The 16,518-nt window shown below is 36.1% G+C and overlaps 1 protein-coding gene and 1 long non-coding RNA gene across 7 annotated transcripts in view; one reads left to right on the top strand and one right to left on the bottom strand.

The window, feature by feature from the left end:
- The first annotated feature begins 7,678 nt into the window (after positions 1-7,678).
- LOC129764846 (leucine-rich repeat flightless-interacting protein 2) overlaps positions 7,679-16,518 on the top strand; it is a 123,886-nt gene continuing 115,046 nt past the window's right edge. For 4 of the 5 annotated variants that reach the window (XM_055764464.1, XM_055764437.1, XM_055764455.1 and 1 more), the window contains exon 1: positions 8,311-8,447. Coding sequence is in view for 1 of the 5 variants with exons in the window: in XM_055764415.1 (XP_055620390.1) it covers positions 8,274-8,447 (174 nt within the window). In the remaining 4 variants the exon portion in view is untranslated. Of the gene's footprint in view, positions 8,448-16,518 lie in introns of all 5 variants that reach the window. The other variant, XM_055764415.1, reaches the window with a different exon arrangement.
- On the bottom strand, positions 9,822-10,905 carry LOC129764889 (uncharacterized). 2 transcript variants are annotated; one of them, XR_008741280.1, is made up of 4 exons: positions 10,794-10,905; positions 10,698-10,734; positions 10,294-10,638; positions 9,822-10,237 (listed from the first exon to the last, which is right to left on the bottom strand). It is a non-coding gene; the product is annotated as an uncharacterized LOC129764889 (long non-coding RNA). The 2 variants fall into 2 exon arrangements; XR_008741279.1 differs by having other exon boundaries at positions 10,294-10,734.

Below are 16,518 nucleotides of genomic sequence, written 5' to 3'. Positions count from 1 at the left end.
CACTGAGTAGTACCTCGGTATGTTGTAAGATTAGAGATTAGATGTAACTTACTGTATATGATATTTGGGCGCATCATATACCACCCAAAATATCAGATATTCGAAGATAAATATACGATAGTTATACGATTCAATGTTTGCTGGGTTGGCATACTTGGCAGCTTGATTTGTCAAGTTCATAATCTCATGTCTACAGTTTTGAGTTAAGTGCAATTGAATGACGAAGTTGAACTAATTTATTTTTGTCACTATGTTCATCAGAACTCAAAAGACCAGCAAACTTAAAAGTTAAAAATATAAACAAAAGCAACTTTAATTTTCACTTTTCTTAAAACCGGAAATATTCTGACTTAAAAATGATAAAAATGACTGATAAAAAAATAAAAATAATAACATACATGTATTTACAAGAATCTATAATAATTATCATAATTATCAAGAACGTTTTCCGCCATTCGTTTTTGGGTTGTCTGTAGTAAATCGTATATACGCGTGACGATAGTCGTACTAGATGCATGTAGGAGTCGTATATTCATCCATCCAATCATCGTGAATACTGTTGCAAGTGGAAAATAAATGTGTGTTCATTGCTGATGACATTATGCACTATGACATAAATAACAACATAATACATTAATTTAAATTTAATACGACATGCCGAGGCACCATTCACCATTCAAACACGGCGAATGGGATAGAAATTATGAACTGAAAATTGAATAAAATATACATATACACGCTGAAACGCTGTGGACAAATATTATAATGCATTTTTATCGTCTTATGTATAATGCATTATCAAAATAAACCCATATGTATTGTAATCATAACTTGCTGTTCTATTCATAACAACGTTTATGGTCGTATTCCACCAATGATGACAAATGTGTAATTTACGAATGAAGCTTCGCCATAGAAACTGAACATTGAAAAAAAAATTAAAATGTGGTAAGAGCATCAGTTGATATATTTTGAAGCATTCTCATCGGAATAAATTGAATGATACAATAATTATACGACTAAATAATGTATGTACGCTTAAAAACTAACTTAAAAATAGGATTTCTGAATAAATTTCTTTTTTTTCAGTTTCGAACACACCCCGTAAAAAGCCATTTTTTTAAATACCCTCTGTTAGTATTGTATCTAGAATTTACAAGGTAATGAAACGTTAACGTCAATTAGTTTTTAGTAAACAGCTTTTTAGCTGCCGGGGAAATTAACACCAAACTATATACTATATATATTCCATGCCAATTATTGTTCGTAATTGTTCTTTATAGTTTTCATTCAAGGGCGCTACATTTTTTTATATTTTTTCTCGAAAACTGAGGATTTTTTAGACAACATATCCAAAAATGTGTCCTTCTTCGTTTTTAAATTATGATTTTTCAAATTTAACCGATGGTTAAAAAAATCATGTTTCTTTTTTCCAAAAATTACGTTTTTCAAAAATTCATAACTTTTGATCTACTGAACCGATTCAGATAATCGACATAGTTAATTCAAGTCAATAATTTCACACTTGCAAAAAATTATTTTTTTTATTTATAAAAAAAACAGATACAATTATTAATCACGAAAACAAAATTAATTTTTTTCGCAAGTGCAATATTTTTACAAAAAATTCTAGGCTTTAATTTGATATATCTATCATCTGAATCGCTCTAGCAGTTCAAATGTTATGAATTTTTGAGAATAGGAAAAAGGGGAAGAAATTAATATTCCGAACTATCGGTTAACTTTAAAAAATTATAACTCAAAAAAGAAAAAAAGAAAATATCTAATTTTGAGTTAAAAATCCTCAGTTTTCAATAAAAAATATAGAAAAATATAGCGCCGTTGGTCCCGAAACCATGTAAACTATAAAAACGGATACAATCAAGAATTACAAGAAAAAAAATTCAAATTTCTTGCAAGTTTGACATTTTTTCCAAAAAAGAGCTCATTAACTTCAATTTGATGTATCGATAATCTGAATCGGCTTTGTGGTTCAAAAGTTATGAGTTTTTGATAAAAGTAATTTTTGGGAAAAAGTGAAAAAAATCGAATCACCCCAGCAAACATTAAATTGTATAACTTTGCATATGATAAGTTACATATAAATTCAAATCACAATCGCATAAAATATCAATCAAAATATCGATCATGTATATCTAAACTCGCATAAAATGCAAAAACACGATTTTCCATGTCATCGATGGATTGAGTGGTAACATTTGTCGGATCAAATCGCATATCAGTCCAAAAAGCATCGCATATCGTTATATACGGCTTTATATGCGTACACAATATGGCATGTACGTATATAGCCTCCACTTTTGCGTGTATATACTAGTTATATGCATCATATATCATACAAATGTGTCTTGGTTGTATGTATATCGCCTCCAATTATAGCTATTCATACGACTTAATGTTTGCTGGGACCCAACAAAAAAATAATACAGGTTCAATATTTTACCATAACGAAAACAAGCTACCAATTTTCACGAAAATCTGAAAACCACTATATCAGTTTGGCATGGAATGGCTGCAATAATACTGCAGTAATACTGCAATAGTTCACAAATTTCAAAGTTCGCGTTTTTCTTGTTGTTTTTCATGTCTTTTAGTACGGCCATAGTAATAATTAAGATTACTGCATTTGGATTGATGGTAGAAAATATCATTAACTTCCTTGAATAGTGGATGTGATATAATCCACTTTATATATGTATATATATTAATAAATATTTTCAAACGAATACATTTGTCAAACAAACTGCAAAACTAAATACTTTTATACTGTGCCTTAATTTTTTGATTTTAACGTTCAAAGACTCTTCAATAAAAATGGCATTGAAAAACTGAGTAAAACTGACATACAATTATGACGGATGATTGCTTCTTGATTGACGCGTGCTCCAACTGGCGAAGTGCCAATTAAAAGGCACTCCAACTAAGAAAGCGTAAAACTACTATAAAACTGTGAAAAATATATAAAAAATATACGAAGACGAAGAAGAAAAAATAAAATTCATGTGAATGGAGACGATTTTTGTGTACAGCACATGCCACGTGGGCCTTTTGCTGATTAAATAAGTAAGATTTCTTCCAAAACGTCATAATTTTACAACCATTGGGTCGATTTCAAAAATCGTAATATCAAATGAAATCTTATTCTTCTATGAATCAACTTCAATCTGTCATTCAAACAAACTCAAAAATTAAATACTACATAAAAACTTTAATTATAAAGTTTAGAGAATTTGCGACTTCATTTTCTACAATTCGCTCTTTCACACCAAATTTCTATCTTGTCGCAATTTCAAACCTCTCAAAATGATAGGTCAAAGAACGAAAAGCAGGAAAAATTAACAAATAATGGGGGGTAAATAATAAAGTAAAGGTAATCATGGATTTTTAATAGATTAATCTCATAAAAATATTGAAAAAAACATTCCTTTTTTAATTTCTCTTTCAAATTTTGATAAAATTGCACTGAATAGTTAAATAAGGGCAATATTAATATTTGAATAAACTTATGTAATTATAAACATGTTTATATAAACCTTCCCATCTTCTCATTTTTCATTAAAGACCTTGCGTCAAGACAGCTAGAAATCCATACACTCTCAAATCAAGTGTGCCTGAAAAAATTGTATTCTTCACGTAAACAAGCGATGAAAATGTGGACACTTTTTAGTCAGTGAATTGTATGGAGTTCCACTGCTGTGCTGGCAATATGAGGGATTTGACGTTTCAGTCATACCCCTGCTTTTTTGAAGACTTGACTTATATTATGATATATAGATATCTGGTGGGCCAAACTGTTGGAATTACAATGCGTGAACCCTAATAGCGAATTCGTTTTTAAACTGAGTCAGTGCCACACTGACTCTGTAATAAAAAAACGTTTTCAGTTTCACGAATGCGGTGGTTTGTTGGTGTGCGTTATGTGCGTTAAAATTTTTACTTCATATTGTTTGATTACCTAACACATGTAGTCCTGACACTCACTTAACCATTTGTCGATGCATTTCCTGTTTGTTCCACAAATAATTACTATTATAATATAAAATCATTGTTAGATACAGTTTTCGTTCAATGTTTCTGCGATATCGGAAAAAACCCTCTTATTTCATCACATGAAATAAATATTCGATACGTTAAAGTAAATTTTCATTCATAATTTTGATTTTGAAAGCAGGTTTATTCCACCTGAATATCCATCATTATTTTCGAATCCCAATGAAAGCACACATAGCTTAATGCCGTCTACTCGAATATACTCTTAAAAATCAGAATCCGAATTGGATTACTATTCCAATAATACAAAATCAAAAGCAGCAGGTTTTCCATTTTCATAGTTTTTATTTTTAGATTTTCCAAAACAATACTCGGAACTTGACAGTTCAGTATAGTTGTATTGGTGAACTCGAGTGCCAACCTGTGAAACATCTGAGTGCGAAACTAACAGCTTTCGGGGCGAATCAGTGCGACACTGAGTGCGAAACAGAGTGAATAAAAAAACGTTTTGACAGCAGTTAGTGCGGCACTGAGGTTGAAACTGAACAAAAACGAATTCGCTATAAGTTTAGGCCAAGATGTGTGGACTAAAGGTGTGACCGTGTCGTCAATAAGTGCTCGAGGGGAAACGGTATAAATATACAGAGGACTGCGGAAAGGGATTTGACTGCAAATAGAGATGTCTAAATTTTTCGTTTATTCGATTATCGATTAATCGTGGGGTCATTCTTAAATATTCGATTCATTCGAATAATTGTCTTTCAGTATTCGATTAATCGAGCAAATACTTATTTCTTGTAATCAAAAAGAACAGACATTCATGATAAAAAATATGATGGCATAATTTTAAAAGTTACATCAAATATAATTTTGTAATAAACATGGTGCAGAATAATGGTTTTTGAATGAAATGGTATTTCAGTATGTTGATAAGTTTACCATTTCATGATTTTTTGAGGACGATTGAAAAAAGAGCACACCATGAGAATAATGCACAATATTTTTATTACACCAACATTTTTTTTTCTGTTCAAAACTATCTATTCTTCGATTGTTGTTGAAATAGCTGATTTGTTTGAATATTTCTGCTTGGTCTCTATAACTACTAGTTCAAAAGAAGTATATTTATAGAATCATTGACCACTAGTATAGTATATTTTCCTTGGCACTCTGAATTTGGATACTACTATTTTAGAACGGGAGCTGAGGTTACCTTCTTCAAGTCTGCATTTTACTCCTGCAGACCCTGATTCTTCTTCCCAGTCTCCTCCACCATCAGGGAATCATTTTTATGCTTCAACAGTAAATGGTTGAGCTTATTCGATGGATTTCGACGAAACACCATGACGGTTAACACTCCTATACTCGCGCATAGGTCTGAGAGACCGAGAAACCAATAATTCGTTCATTTATCAGAAAACATCAACACTACGACATTGCGATTCTCTCTCGTTTCGTAATTCGTTGTTCGTCATCGTTTAGCGTATCGTATGAGTTGGTACGAAGGGGACGTGTATCATTTTTTCACCACTTTTGGTCTGAGACACCGACGTATCAGAGATTTTAAAATCGAAATCGTCACATTCCAGATCGAAGTTTCATTTCAAAATTGTCGCAGCTAACAGAGATCCAACATTGAGTCGCTACTATTCCGTTGCCCACATAATGTTCATCGTACAATAATCCTTTCAACAGGTTCGGTACTACTAGGCAGACACTCAAGCAATTTAGATACCGTTCATCGATGAAATAAAACAAAAACTCTTTAATTGTTCTACCCGAATCCATATCAAATATTGCCAAATTGCCAAACAATTGATTTTATGCCAAACAATTGAATTTTATGCGAACACAAAGAGTAAATTTTAAATTCAAATTCGAAAAAATTACACGATGCAATAATTTTTTTCCCTGGTTTCTTTTGTCTTTTAAAGCTAAACGTCGCCGAGTTTTAACCCTTTTCATCTTGATTGAAGAAAGAGAACCGTTATTTAGAATTTTTGAAAAATCTGTTTTTTAGGGTAGCCACTATTCCTATTTTTTAATCAATAGAACTAAATAGAGTACCACGAAGACACAGGTTTTACTAATGCATTGCTATAAATAGATCCAAAATATGTTAAGAATTAGGCCTACACCCAAAATTAATTTTAGCACATATTTTGACATCCCAATTTATTCTATTAATCTAGCTGACCCGGCAAACTTCGTCCCGCCCAAAATAAGTTTTTTGTTATTAATACCTATACACATTCACGTTTTCTTACTAAGCGCATGTTCATGATTCCAATCGCAAAACTGTTCATTGATTGATCTTCTAATCGATCCCATTGAATTTACCTTTTACTAAAAAGTACCTCGTACTTCTACCAAAACTCATCATTATAATATCAGATTATTTTCAGACACAATTCTCGTTCAAGATTTTTCAACCACTTGCAAATAACATGTTTCTCCGTTACATGGAATAAATGTTTGATACCGAAAATACGATAGAATGAAAACAGACCCCCCCCCCTGTTCTCCCCTTAGAGAGGGGGGAGGAGTGTCTATTCACAATAGAAACGTTTCGTGCCCCCTATAAACTTAACATGCCAAATTTGGCTCCATTTGCTTGATTTGATAAGTTCTCGAGTAATGCAGGAATTTGTGTTTCATTTGTATGGTAGCCAACCCCTTTCATTAGAGAGGAGGGAGAAGTGTTTAACCACCGTGAAAACATTTATTGCGCCTTGAAATCTCCATATACCTAATTCGGTTTCGTTTGCTTGATTAATTCTCGAGTAATGCAGAAATTTGTGTTTCATTTGTATGGCAGACCATCCCCCCACCCTTAGAGAGGAGGGGGTGCAGTGTTTAACAACCATAGAAACATTTATTGCACCCTAAAACTTCCACATGCCAAATTTCGTTTCATTTACTTGATTAGTTCTCGAGTAATGCAAAAATTTGTATTTATTTTGTAAGGCATTTTTTTTCATCCGCCGTCTTCACCACCGAAGTGAGTGAAAGAAATGTTTTGATCCACTCACAGCATCTCGCTGTTCTTGAATGTTGCTGGAGTTCTTTTGAAGCTTGTGATCGGGTTATGGAAAAAAATCTTTGGTCTTTCTGCTGATTGCATTCCAAATGCTTGCGCATACTCGTTTCATGAGCCGGCCAGTTGATGGAAATATTAAATCCACTCTAAGGTTGGTTTTTAGAAGCTAGTCATTACATCATAAAAATAACATAAAAAATAAGAATGAATACTATTATTCGTATCAATTCTGTCTTAGAAAAGGGAATAGAGTAACACGTCTTCTGCAAGCACTGGAAAAATTGAATGAAAAAGAGATATTCAAAGAACAATTTGAAGCTTGTTTATCTGATACCTAGTAACTTTGTTTTACGACAATTTGTCGAAAATAATTACGTGCATACTATTCTGACGAAATGTGCGAAACTAATGGATTGATTGTCCTACCAAAATCAGTATCCTTTCTATTCTTCTGGTACCAAATAGAAAAAAAATCCAAGACAACCTCAAATCAGCTCTACCCTTCATCATGCGAGCACTCCAATTCTCATCACAAGAAATGACAGTTCTTTGAAGCTCTCTTGCATCTTTCCCGGTGGATAACCACCACATACGCACCGCTGGCATACCCATACACACGCATCGCACATTCACCAGCTCTGTCCTTCCTACTTCGGCTGTGCGATTTAGTTTCTCAAAAATGGCATCAATTCTTGCGGACGGGGGCCGACAATGAAGACGGTGACGATTGCTGCATGAGTGTAGTGCGGATATTTTTGTGAACATTTTGCGGTACGGCTACTAGGTCGCCAATTTCTACCGATCAATGCTCGGGGACGTGGAATTTGCGTAATCTTCCTCTGTGCCTCGCTGCGAATCCAATCGAACCTAGGTGGAAAAAATCTTGTCGCCGTGAAAGTTGTGTGTGCTCTGTGGGCAAGAAGAGCAAGACGAACAAGACGGACCAGCAGCAGCAGCAGCTCCGGGAGTGTGCGAACAAGCTGAAGGGAAAATAAAACGGGCAGAGGATTTTTATCGATCGGTCGTGGTGTTTTGTTTTGTTCGTTTTCGGTTCTGCCTGCCAGATTTGCAACGGCACGGCCAACTGCATTCTGCTGCAGATATTTCAACTTAGGCTGGATTAACGGAACGACAGTAGGTGTAAACATTCCACGAAAAAGGTGATTCAAGTGTCAACATATTGTGAGAATTGTTTGCGAGATGTGCTCGCGACTCTCAGTGGATGCAAATCGGGAAAGTGATAGCATGTGCTAAGGAAAATTGGTCAGAATCTAAGTTGCTTTGCCGTGTGTTCCGTCTGAAATTGATAAAACAAAACTCGAGAGAGAAAATCTTGTGTTCACGGAAGATAATCGCCGGTTGGCGAAGAATATCCGAGCATCACACACTCCGGAAGGTAAGCCTCTCTCCACGTCTCTTCTAATCGGACACATTGCAGCTAGCAAAATCGGAATTTTCAAAATAATCTTGCTGAGTGAATGTGAATGGAAAACAGAGTTCAATTATGCATGATTGCTTCACCAGAAGAAAATAAGAATGTGGTGCCCTCGTCGCCACTCGCCGTTTAAGCTACGCGCGATGTTAGATTTCCCGTATGTCTCTACATAAGCTTGGACCCCAGAGTGTTGCAAAAGCAGGCCTCAAACCTGCTGAAATTTTAGCCTCCTTCGCCTTCCGTCTTGCATTGTTGCCAGCGTAATCGTGACGGCTCTTCGCGATGGTCGATGCGGTGCGCACGGTGCGCCAGATTGCTACGGTCGGTGGTTATTATGACCAAACGCTTTATACAATTTGTTACGCGATAGCGAACGCAAATTTTTGTGTTTTGGTTTGTGAATTGAGGTATTTGTGAAACTTGTCAGTGCACGAATATCTGGTCTATGGGACAAGTTGAAACAATGTATATGAAAACTAAACATTTTAAAAATTGATATTCGAAACATCCAGTGTGAATCTCTTTTTTTTATCGAAAGTCATTTGTCATCCTTCGTATATGCTGCAAGCAGATTTCATTTTAGTGATTTTTTAAGATAACTTTAAATTTGAACTTTGAAAAATCGTTTCAACTTGCCCCGGTGTATCTTATGACTTATTTCAAGCGGAAATGAAATGAGGAGCTTAAGGTGGCCGTACACTGTTTGCCCGGAGGTCAAATATTTGATATTTTTTGACAGATAAGGTTTGATTTGATATTTGTACAAACACTATTTTGTTTGCCACTCTTCAATTTTCAACAGTAGTAAACAATATAAAACACCGGACATGGAAAAAATCAACTGAAATATTCAAGGTAACCTAACCATGTACCGACAGGTTCGAAGAACAGACTGAAAAAATATTTTAGGCATCCTATAATTGAATATTTGCTTGTCGTGTTTTGTGTAGAATATATTTGATCAGTACACGTTGACCAAATTTTATATGTCAAAAAGAGTCAAATATTTGGCTTCGGTCAAACAGTGTATGAGCACCCTTAGAATTAAAGGGGTGTAAGTGATTTGATCGATTTCTCTACATCGACTCTCTCTTTTGGTCATAGCCCACATTCCGTTTTGCCTGCCAAGATCGGGTCGATGAAATGTCAACAATCGACCTCAAATGCTGCCACCTTGCAATCGAGTTATCGACCTTAGATATGCATTCATCGAACAACTTGACGCCACTTTTTCGCCAACATGTGCAAGGCGTCGACCCAGCACTCCTGCTCCCAGCACTGCTTGCTGCTTGTTTGTATTGGTTTGTTATTGAAAATGAAAAGGAAATACATTGATCGATTTTAATCATTTTATTGAAAAAAAAATAATAAAAATCCATGTATAATAAAAATAAGGTATATAATGGAATCGGTGCATCCGGGTTGTCTGGATTGACGATTCAAATCCGACTGAGTACATTGATGAATACCTCCTTGCCCTTGATGACACAGATATGTGGCTGAGGAGAATTCTTCAATGTGCGTGAAGCACGGGATCTCCGATGGGGAAAATTGCTCGAAATACTATCGATGACCAGGTCCTGCTGCTGTTGCTGTTGATGCTGTTCCCCGGAATAGCACCCTGGACTTAAAGGATACTGCTGCGGGAAAGCTGATGCTGTTGGCTGGTGTGACAGAAGTGGAAATAAGCAATGTGGTGAGGGAAATCATCTTTCTCACTCGCCGATTGATTGAGTCGTATGTATTCATAGCTGAAACAAAATAAAATGATTAGTAAGTGAAAAGCAGAAATGAATTCCCTACTCACCAGTTGTATGATCCGGATAAAAATGCGAACATTAAAATATCATGCGATTACGTTCGCTTACCTCGCCTATTTTCATTCTACTATACAACGGAATCAGTGCATTCGGGTTCCTCCGGGGTGGTAATTCAGCTGAGCAAGTTGATAAATACCTTCTTGTTGTTGAGTTTTCGCGTCTGAAGAGGATTTTTGAATGTGCGCGAAGCACGGAACCTCTAATGGGGAAAGTTCTTCGCAATACCATACCATGGTCAAATTCTGCTGCTGCTGCTGCTGTTGATGCTGTCCCCCGGCACTGCCAACAGGGATTGGAGGTTACTGCTGCAGGAAAACGGATGTTGTTGGCTGCTGTAATAGAAGTGGAAATCCGCACTGTGGTGATGGGACAAATCATCTTTCTCACTTACCGATTGATGGAAGCAAACGAGTCGAATGTATTCATAGCTGATAAGACAAGATAAAATAATTAATAATTAAAAAGCCGAAATATATTTCATACTCACCAGTTGTATGATCCATTTGTTTTTGTTCGAGATGACAGTTTAGCGGAGTGGAAAAAAGAACCACCAGTGATGCCATTTGGTTTGTTTAATTATTCAGTATTTTCGACTAACGAACCGGGGCTCTGGCAACCCTATTCCATCCAATGCAAATTGAGCGTAGGCAGCATAAAACAGGGCTCGCGCTTAGGAGGCTCACGTATTGTTTAATGTTTGGAGTCATATATGTTAATATTTGATTACGTTGGATAGTTTTTTTTTGGCAAGCGATGTTTGGATACCCATCCGGAAGCTTTCTTAACGATTTGCAATTCAAATCACAGCCGAAGAATCGCGCGGAGCACTTCATTTTGAATTTTAGGTTATGATTTCTATGCTCATGATTTTCTATGCTGGCTACTGAAAGGCGGCCATCTTAGCAATCCCTTGTAACGAACTATCCGCGTTGACGATATTGGGGAATAGGCATGACAGTATGAATTTGCAGAAGGAATGAATACACTTTTAAAATGAAAATTATGAATGAACATGATTTTTACTTAATCAAATTAGTACTCTATGTAAGTGAAAATCACCATTGCCTGCAAGTGGTAAAAAAACGTCATAAAAAATATGTTTTGAGATAATTTTATATTATAATGACAAGTTTTTTTGAGAATATCTGAACGTCTATAGAAAATAATTCAAATTAGGGTCATGACAACGTACTTTAAGTAGAAAAAATTATACCAAGAAAAAAATTTCATACAAATTTTAGCAAATATAAACTGATTCGGGCTGACTAATATGATAGAGAATAGTTTGCCTCATACAAACTAATGCCGTATCCAGATGTCGATACCTAATCGTCGTCATCGTGAATAGGTAACAGCGTTACGGTCGTTGTTAGGTCGATGTTTTTTTCGTCGATTGGATTGTGGGAGCTTATAGCGGATTCGTTTTTGTTCAGTTTCAACCCCAGTGCCGCACCAACTGCTGTCAAAACATTTTTTCATTCGCTCAGTTTCGCACTCAGTGTCGCACTAGTTCGCCCCGAAAGCTGTTAGTTTCGCACTGAGATGTTTCACGGGTTGGCACTCGGGTTCACCAATACAACTATACTAACTGTCAAGTTCCGAGCATTGTTTTGGAAAATCTAAAAATAAATGGAAATATAAATGGAAAACCTGCTGCTTTTGTATTATTGGAATCGTGATCCAATTTGGATTCTGATTTTGAAGAGTATATTCGAGTAGACGGCATTAAGCTACGTGTGCTTAAGAAAATAATGATGGATATTCAGGTGGAATAAACCTGCTTTCAAAATCAAAATTATGAATGAAAATTTACTTTAACGTATCGAATATTTATTCTATGTGATGAAATAAGAGTTTTTTTCCGATATCGCCGAAACATATTGAACGAATACTGTGTCTAATGATGATTTTATATTATAATAGTAATTATTTATGGAACAAACAGAAAATGCATCGACAAATGGTTGAGTGACAGTCAGAACTACATGTGTTAGGTAATCAAACAATATGAAGTAAAAATTTTAATTCAAACTTTTATATTTTTACACTGCACTTGGCCCTTCTGATCTGAGAGAGAATAATTTACCTCCCAAGCACTAATATCGCCACCAGTCGTCGACATTGTACATTTGTCGTCGCAAATATAAACAAATCAGACTATATAACGCACACCTACAAACCACCGCATTCGTGAAACTGAAAACGTTTTTTTATTACAGAGTCAGTTTGGCACTGACTCAGTTTTAAAAACGAATTCGCTATTAGCCTCAAATACATTCCCAGCTGTATTTGACAATGGGGAAGATAGGTCAGAACCTCTCCTATCAGATTCTATAGCAAACTTAAATTGGAACGTTTTTGCAATTGAGTTATTAACCCTCCTGTACTCGCGTGCAAAATCGTAACACGTATACTCGCGCACGGTGTCACAGACCGAAAATTGAACTTCTCTGTAATATTGCCATTGTGTATTTTTCAGGCTTTATTGGCATTTATTTGAAGAAGAGGGGATATTTTGAATGAAAAAACTCAAAAAAATATGTTTTCTTCGTCTTTATTATGTTTTAATAGTCATCTAATCCAGCCTCCTCAAAATAGAGTAATTTTTGATAATCCAACACAAGTAACGAAATTCGAAGTTTTCACTGTTATTGATTAAAAGTATGCAACTGAATATAATTCATGGAAGTATAATAAAGAGTTATAAAATAACATAAAAACGTATTAATCGATTGTGGTTTCATTGGAGTAAAAATCAGAACATAGCATAACTGCATGCTCGAAACAAACATATTTTTTACATTTCATGCACTTGTTGCATGTTTTTCGGGTCTTTTATCGAAGAGAAGAATGTATAACGACCTTCTCGATAATTACCAGATGATAAAGGTTCTGGAATATGAAGTTTGCATATTATTTGTGTCTGTATTCTTGATAAACTAAGAATTAATGCCTTTTTTTAGATGGGCATTATATTCAATAAGTATTCCACGCAACTAACATTAATTTATACATTTCATTCAACAATATTCTAGAATATGAAAAAAGGTACTTGTCCAAAAAATTTACTCCTATACTCGCGTCGGTGTGTCAGACCGAAAGTGTTAAAAAAGTGACACACGTCCCATTTGTACCAACACATGCGATACGCTAAACGATGACGAACGACGAATAACGAAGCTAGAGAGAATCGCAAAGTCGTATTGTTGATATTTTCTGAGAAATGAACGAATTATTGGTTTCTCGGTCTGACAGACCAATGCGCGAGTATAGGAGTGTTAATGCGGTCGTCGAGACCGTGAGAAACAGGAAGTGGGTTATATCTATGGTATAACCGCAAGGGTGACGTAGGACTATCGTTGATTTAGAGATCATTTGTTTGAAGTTGAATCTAAATCCATTCTGAATGAATCAATAAATGAATAGTTGGGGGACGAGAAAACGAGAGCGTTACGTTGGAGGCACAAGGTTTTATGCATCCAATATAAAACCGGATATATAGGATACGAAAAACCTTGTTCTGAAGAATAATCTTCACAAGCTTTCCTGCTAACTGTACTTGATTAACAAATCACAAACCCAAATGTATTATATGGATATTTTATGGATAGAAAACATTAAAATAAACTCTTTCGCTTGAATGTAATTTTCAATTCCAAGGGGAACTGGCAGATTATTTTCCAGCAACGATTAGATATTTCCAAATTTTCCTCGATACTGGAAGCCCACCAGTGGTTAATGCTAATTCGATAACCACCTGTTAATAGCACTTGATTGAAACATATTTGGTCACAGTGTTACATGGATAGAAAACATTCAAATAAACCCTTTCGCATGAATGTATTTTTAAATTCCCAGAGGAACTGATCGATTATTTTCCGGATATTTCTCGATGCTGAATGGCATCCAAACGGAAAGAATTCCGTGCGTGTATGTGTGTGTGTAGCGGCTGCTTCTATGGTCATCTTCTCTTCTCCTGAAGGATCGGCTTCTCTGTGCTCCCTCACAGTTTCAAACAAACTGCGTTTCAGGGCAGATCTCGATCCTTCGCTGTCCAGCACCCTCAGCAACAATGTTGTCTTGTCGATGTCCTCACGAAAAATGAGTGCGTCTCACCACCAGAATATCGCTTAAGTATGCTTTTTGTGCGTGATTGAATCGAGAGAAGGCGTGGTTTACGATGGCAATTTGGAAGGCAAACTAGAGGGGAATGAACTCTCTGAGCTCGGAACTTTCGGCGACTGAGCAATAATCGATTGCGGGCGCATACAATATTGGATACGGAAATATCCTACTGATGGGGAAAAATAATCTTCAGAAGCTATCCTGTTAATTGCGATTGATGTAAAAATCACAAAACCAAATGTATTTGGTCACAGTGTTACATGGATAGAAAACATTCAAATAAACTTTTACACATGAATGTATTTTTAAATTCCCAGAGGAACTGGCATATTATTTTCCAGAAATGATTAGATCTTTCCGGAACTTTCTCGATGCTGAATGGCATCCAAACGGAAAGAATTCTGCGCGTGTATGTGTGTGTAGCGATCTCTTCCCGGGGAACCGTTTGTGGCATCACTCTCCTCCTGATGGATTCCCTTCTGGCCTAGGGTGCACAAACAGGCTCTTGGTTACACCGTTCATCCGCGCTTTCATGATAAACGAAGAGCTTCACCACAACAGCGACAACATGCTCCAATCGCTGTTCAATTAGAACTTAGTGGATTTCCGAGTGCGCTCGCTCGCTTATATACCGATTGGTGATTTCAATAGCCTGTTTTGAAAGCAATTTTAAGACTATTGAAACAAGTTTTTGGATCAAAAAGCAACAAGTCTAGAACGCGTAGACATTTTATCTTTCGAATGAAGTGTTTATCATACCATTTCGTTCAGTTGTTTAGGAGCTATTAACGCTCAAAATCTCGGTCTCCGGCGTAACGCTTTCGTTTTCGAAACTTTGTTTTTACACCCCGGTATAGAAATGAAAGACGTAGTCCTACGTCAAAAGAATCATTTGTTCTAATTCAAATTAGAAATTTTACCAAAAGATCACAAACGAGGGGCTTAGAATGAAAGGGGTGTAAGTGATTTGATCGATTTCTCTACATCTACTCTCTCTATTGGTCATTACTTAACTGCAAATGCATTTCTAGCTGTATTGAATGTGGAAGATAGATCAGAACCTCAACTATCGGATTATATAGCAAACTCAAATTGGAACGTTTTTGCAGTTGAGTTATTAACTAAAGAAAAAGTTGAAGAAGAGAAATCGATCAAGTCACCTACACCCCTTGCATTCTAAGCCCCTCAAATCAGAGACTCAGAAGGAAAGGGTTGTAAGTGACATGTTCGATTTTCTCTTCATCGATTTTTTCTTCATGGATTTTCTCCTTGGTCATAGCTTGGCTGCAAACACATTCCCAGCTGATTTGAAAATGTGGACGATAGGTCAGAACCTCAATTATCGGTTTCTATATCAAATTCCAATTGGAACCTTTTTTTGCAGCTGAGTTTTTCAGGAAAAAAAGATGATGAAGAGAAAAAAGATCAAGTCAATTATACATCCCTTTCCTTCTGAGCCCCTCAAATATAACCATAGCGTTATATCACATCTGAACGGTCCAACTATTGGATCTTCGGCTTGTATGTTATATTGGGAAAACATTCGGAAAACAAACAATCTATGAGCAATACGGCATGGGTATCGTTGAATATGTTATTCGCCAGTTTTGCTAATTTTCGCCAACTCGGCATACGATGCTCCCACTGTTCGTCATTTCAAAATGACACTCACGCATCTTGTCTCCTCTGCGTAAAAACCAAGCCGGGTGGCAGCATTGTAATATCGGTTTGCAAGAAGAGGGATGCAAAACAGCGAAAACGACAAAATCTCAAAATTCACACAAAAGAAAACCTGCCATCTCGAATGGCGGTAAAGCGTTCGAGCGCAGCGTTTTTTTCCTCTCATTTCTTTTTATATAAACGGCGACCCTTTTGTGAGCCCGAGTGCCGAGACGAGTGACGTGATGAATTGCAAGAGTGCCAAACAATATTGTGTGCGACCACACGTTGTTCAGCGATTTGATTTCATGCGGAGATGTGTATTCTCGAAACGTTCAGATGTAATGAAATAACATGTGTGTGCGCACTGATAATTGTCGGACAGTGGCCAATGCTTCCGTAAACTTTCCGCATTCGGCACATAACTT

The sequence above is a fragment of the Toxorhynchites rutilus genome, chromosome 1 (genome assembly GCF_029784135.1).
Source record: "Toxorhynchites rutilus septentrionalis strain SRP chromosome 1, ASM2978413v1, whole genome shotgun sequence".
NCBI lineage: Eukaryota > Metazoa > Arthropoda > Insecta > Diptera > Culicidae > Toxorhynchites > Toxorhynchites rutilus.
The sequence above is the reverse complement of the archived record's forward strand: the minus strand, read 5'-3'. Positions and strand labels throughout refer to the sequence as shown.